This window comes from Stegostoma tigrinum, chromosome 19 (assembly GCF_030684315.1).
Source record: "Stegostoma tigrinum isolate sSteTig4 chromosome 19, sSteTig4.hap1, whole genome shotgun sequence".
NCBI classification, from domain to species: Eukaryota; Metazoa; Chordata; class Chondrichthyes; order Orectolobiformes; family Stegostomatidae; genus Stegostoma; species Stegostoma tigrinum.
In genome coordinates, this window is record NC_081372.1 from 42609558 (window position 1) to 42615557 (window position 6000).

Genomic DNA, 6000 nt, shown 5'->3' on the forward strand with positions numbered 1-6000 from the left:
GTCCACATTATTTTCAAACTAATCAGATTATAACTGAGTTCATAGCTACTCCCGAGTGTCAGTGATGTGCATTGTATCTCTGTATCAAGCCAAAATGACGAGCTGCATAATTCACAGAAACACTAATAAGATTGCAGATAATAATTCCACAGTGTTTATTCTATCATAGTACTAATACAGTGCAATATTTAGATAATTCTACCTCCGCATGAATGCTGATTAACCCCCAGCTTGGATCAGTGAGCACAGCTAGTCATGTGTTTAGCTTTTCCTTCTGCTATATGGAATAATCCCTAGTGAATAATGCTTCTAATGTCTGGAAAAATACACCAGATCCAACAGAAGGTGGGGGCTTAATGAGAGGAGAATTGAAAGATCATCCATTTAAGGAGAGGATCTTTTTCAGCGATTATAATTTGCTTCAGTTTTCATAGACATGAAGAGTATTTTTGTGTCATAATTTGATTAATAGTCAGAAAATCTGAAGTTTAATGCACAGTTTTATCTTGTAGATGCGTTATTACTCATGACAGATGTTTTGAAAGTGTTTTTTTAGTTTCAAAAAGTAGACATACAAGTATAATAAAATTACACGCTTGCACCCACTTTTTACCCTGCATATGCAAGTTATCCATGATTGAAATGTTTTAAAATGGAACAGGAATATAACAGCATAATCACATTTCCATATCAACCCTGAGGCCTTCATTCACAAAATCTGGTTATGAACATCAAGAGAAGTAATAATTAAGATGCCTGAACAGAAGTAGTAAAATACTGATATTATCATCAATCAACATATCCTTGCTCTTTTATTTTGTTGCATATTTTTAGTAATTCTTTTTGTCCTTCACCAACACTATTGTAAAAATTTAATCCCGAAGTTTTGGAGGTTTCTAATCTCTATTAGATTGCGTGACAGATGTTTAAAGATGAACAGTAATTACTTAAAAATTAACTCCAAAAGGGTGTGCCATGTATAAATTACACACAATTTGCTTAATACTCAAAACCTTTTCAGGAAGCTGAACATAATTGAAGTCATATGAAGATGTGGAGTAAGCTATATTTTTCTGTTTACAGTTGCAATTGACCTCACTACCTTGTGTTACGGCCGGGAAAATCAAAAAGGATTTTTGTTGCAAATCATTATTTCACAGCCACTTGCTTAAACAACCAATGTGAGACATGTCAAGTTGACAGGATTGTAATGACCTTCATGGTTGAATAGTCTGCTATGACTCAACGGAATGGCTCAAATTAAAAATAATGTCCACTTGTGTTGAGATACCACAATTTGGCAGACAATAAAAAAAAATCATCATTAGTTTTCTTCTGGAACAGCCTTGTTTTCCTTTGAAAAGAACCAACTGTACTGCATTTTTTCCACAGTCCATTAACCTTGGTTGAATGCTGTTTAATCAGTGGTTCTATTCAATCAAATATATCACTGTTATTGCTACAACAGAGAAAGGAAAAAGAAAGTTAAAAGAAGGTTTACACTTAGCTGATCTGAATTATGGCTGTAATAGAGGCACTATAATGGAGTAAAACACATAGGTTTGGGAAGGAAAAATATCACAAGCAAGGTTCCCATTCACAATTGCCAAACAGAATTGGAAGTGTTCATGTGTGAATGGCATGTCAGGGCATGTTTAACTCAGCTGTGATGTACTCCACAGTTAAACAGCCCACCAGCATATATTGTCCATTTACTGCACTGGCCTTTTTGCAACTGCACCTCGGCAAAGGAAATTTATTTCAACAGAGGGAAGAAAGAAAAAACAAAGGAAGTATAAAATATTAAGTTAAAAGTGATAAAATTGTATGTTGGTTAATATTACCACTGTAATTGTCTGCAATTTATTTTTATATCTCACAGGGAGGAAGAAAGACAGCAGATGTTGCTGTGCAAACAGATCCTGTTGTTATCTCTCCTGCAGGGAAGACAAAGTGATACCAATGTAGTCCTTCATTCAAGGAAGCTTGGCAACATGCTTTAATACTTGGTGAAATTACATATTATGGACAGCTCTGACTGTCCCTTTTGTATCTATCAGCATTCCAGCCATGCCCAAGAATATATTTCTGATCATATTTCTAGTAAATTAATCAGTGTACTTTCAAAATGTTTCAGAATCATTAAAGCTATGTGTGATTTAGAATACCCATCATTTTCTATGTTTTAGGTCAGTGAATTGATAGTTTCACTAAACATATTAGTCATTTAGTTCTAATTGTTCTTATACAAGAATCAGGAGTAAAGTCTACTGTCCAATACTGGCAAGTTTGCAAGAGGTGGGGCCCATGAAATTCACTGGATGGCCTTCCTTTCATTCAGACCACAACTTGACAACAGGTTTACGTGGGGTCAGGTCTAAGGACATCTCCCTGTACTGATCCCAAATGTGGGCATTTATTGACCACTTAAGGGCCACTTCCTGCTCATCCTCAATTTTGAAGCTGTCTGCAGGGGTTCAGGGGCAGCGTGGAAGGCCTGCAGGTTACACTGCTCGAGTGTCAGACTGAAATAGTCGTATCTCATTCAAGGTTTAAGCTGGCCCTTGCTACAGTGAGTTAACCCTCCCCTCCCCACAACCCCCACATCCCTCACCTTTCAACCAAGGCCCCAGTCTAGGGTTCACACTCCCTCCCCACTCTGAGACACCCCCTGCATTTAGAATCCGGGCACTGATTGTAGTTCTGACCACTGCTTTCAGAGGCACTCTTGGGATTACAGAGCTACAAAGTCAATCAAATTGGGTGGGATCTCAACCTGAGTGCTAGGCAACCACCCTGAATTCAACCAATTAGTGCTCATTTTGGGGTTGCTGTGATTGACAGGGATATGTCCCCTGTCAGTTCTTCCCATCTGGGGAGAAAAAACCTGTCCCCAGAGGTGACACACAGTATAGCAAGTTGTCAGTGTTGCAAGGCACTTAAGCTGCAACAGGTTAAAATAACATCACAAATCAAAGAGTTAAGTTAAAATAATGAATGAACGGTGAGGTATGCTGTTACCTTGGAGCACATTCTGAGCCTCATTGTACAGTGAAATTTCAGGGATTTTTAAAGGTTTTAAATTACATGTCAGCAATGGTCAAACAGTGGGTAATTTTTAAAAAGCTGATGGGGAGTATTATAGTTTGTATAGATTATCTAATAACAGATGTGTTTGTATTAGTAATGAATAACAGCTTTTGTGACTTGAATTAGGTTTACAGAGAGTCTAAACACTGTCATGTTCAACCAAGTTAGATCTTTAATTTTAGTGATAACTCAACAAAAGACTTTGAATGGAATTTTGTGCCCTTCCTTGTTGTGAGTTTGGTGGAGGGATCATTTATTCAAGCAGAATAGTCATGTTTAGGGGCTCCCTGATGCTTACTGTCTACGGCCTTCTGGTCCTGCTGCCATTTAAGGTCTTTAATGTCTACTTAAGTATGTCACTCCTCTACCATTGGTATTTACCTAGCAATGGACATTTATCCTGCCATTCACAGTGCCAGATAAACAAACTCTCGATTGCTTGCAGGTTCCAGGAGATGCTTCAATCAAAATCACTCAGATTGTGATTAAGGGAGTCAGCATTCCAAGGAGGGGACAGCCAAGCCTTAGGCTTGCTGCCACCTCCTTCCACCTGTCACTCCATTCCCTGGTGCCTCGAGAACCATCTTTCACTAGCATCCAGGTCCATGGACAATACTAGGCTTTGGGTGCATTTAATAACTGGCAGCCGCTAATTGCTTGTCACTTTTTGGTGGGAGCAACCGGTACCCTCCCCACCCCAGTGCCCTTGATCCCAGGGAAATCTCAGCACTGCCTGATTAACCATGTGATTGTCCCTTATATTCAGGGCCAGTTCCTGAAAAGAGGCAAAGCAGGACTGATGCTGGCTCTGCACTTGGCACGCAAAACGCTCTGGTGTTTCTATTAAATATTCGTCTACATCATAACACCAAAAAAAGCCAAGCAGAGCAAAATATTTTATGCTCCATTAGTACAACATGGGATACCCAATCCTTAATTTATGGAAAGAATGCAGTAACTTTCTATTAATTTCTCATATATTTGTTTTTAACGCATTTTATTAACTTTTCAAATAATCTGAAGAAACTGTTGAATGTCTGCATGATTGGCAACAGCTGTTGTTTCTAATATTGTAATTTTCAAAATTTGAAATTTTCAATTAATATTTGCCAATATTTCAGTGGTCTATACATTTGGAAATTAATTTTATAATTCGATCAATTATGTTAACTGACTCATTGGCAATGAAAATCTTAGGATAATTGCAGACTACTTAATTTAGTTTACATGCCTTAATTTCCTTTGTCCTATTTCCTCTAATTATTTCATTATTATCCAAGGTCAATTAAACAATTTTAAGTTATGGTCTGGCTACATGAGTTTTGAAAAGCTTATCAAACTTAAAACTTCACAAAAAAATCTTATATGTCATCACAATATAATTATGCTGTAAAGCTTTCATCATGTGTTAATCGCTGCTAAAACTCAGAGTTCTCTGAATTGTTGCCAACAAATTCTGAACTGTTTCTGGGCATTGCCTTTCAGGCTATATATGTATTACTTCTGATTCATCAGTATGCAGTTCATTACTATTTACAGCAATTAAAAGTTCTCTCTTTGTACAAACTCCTATTTGTGTTTCTGTATTTGAATAAAGCAAGCTTTTATCTGATTGATATTATATCTTTGGTACTTCTGGTCAAAATCTGTAGAGTGATATCTTGCTTTGTTCAGTTTGCTGTTGAGATCAAGCAGTGTTTGATTTATAGCCTCAGATGCTTTGTAAATTAATTCCCTGTTGCCAAGGATAAATTTACTAACTGAAGAGTAACTTAATATTGTATATTTAAGATTATATTATAGTTCCTTTTACCCCCTTTTCCTACAAGTGCTGGTGTTGTGTTCGACGGGAATCAGGTGTCTTTAAGTACCTTACTCAAGCTAATAATCATCATTGTTGGCCCTAACTGTGAGAGTTGGTAATCCATTTAAATGACAAGATTTACAGCAAAACACAAACTTCTGCTCATCTAATATCCACATTTTGGTATTCCAACAGAATTTTTCTGAAAAATGATCGAGCAGGAAACCAAGAACTTCTTTGATAGACTTTTTTCTCTAAATGAATATTTTTGTTTTAAAATTTATAAAACAAATGATAAAATATTTGAACTTGAATGTTTCAGAATTTGTAATAAAATTCAACTTGTTACCATGCATCATGTTCTACTCAATATGATCACAGTAGTCCTCTTATTAACAGTATATATTCCATGGCAAGTTTAAAACCAAAGGGTTAATCATTTAAATTGGAAAATTGTCAAATTGTAGTACAAATAAACTTTTCTCTGTATATTATGTTCCCCTATGATCTGCATTAATGCATTTTCAATACTCTTGATCTTCACAATGTTCATTCTTTGTAAGGCACATAACCTGAGGGGTCCAGTTACAAAATAATGCTCCAAACTTGACAATTTGTGGATTATTTGAATACCATTGTTTAATATGAAGAATAGTGCATTGGAAGATGGAAAAAATAGATGAACAATGCCAGAATATTGGATCTAAATTCATTTACATTTAACACTCATAAATGATTGGTTTAAGAAATTGTGAGAATCCCACAATTGCCTGCTTCAAATGGAAACCTATTTATGATAAGGGATTGCTAGAAGTCCGGAAGTCAGTAAATGTGGTGCCATTATTTAAGAAAGGTAGTAAGGAAACTATAGGGAACTATAGACTGATGATCCTGATATCAGTGGTGGTAAGTTGTTGGGATTTCTATCAAACAGGATTTGCATGTATTTGGAAAGGCAAGGACTGATTAGGAATAGTCAACATGGCTTTGTGCGTGGGAAATCTTGTCTGGATCCACAGCTTTTTGTCATTTATATAAATGATTAGGATGTGAATATAGGAGGCGTGGTTAGAAAGTTTGCAGATGACACCAAAATAGGTGGTGTA

At 36.4% G+C, this 6000-nt stretch overlaps 1 protein-coding gene across 7 annotated transcripts in view; it reads left to right on the plus strand.

Moving 5' to 3' along the window:
• The window catches only part of bcas1 (brain enriched myelin associated protein 1), a 103195-nt gene extending 97953 nt beyond the window's left edge, over positions 1 to 5242 (plus strand). For all 7 annotated transcript variants that reach the window (XM_048549902.2, XM_048549901.2, XM_048549906.2 and 4 more), the window contains one exon: positions 1883 to 5242. In XM_048549902.2, the coding sequence (XP_048405859.1) occupies positions 1883 to 1957 (75 nt within the window). In that variant the 3' untranslated portion in view covers positions 1958 to 5242. The remainder of the gene's footprint in view (positions 1 to 1882) is intronic.
• The last annotated feature ends 758 nt before the right edge of the window (positions 5243 to 6000 follow it).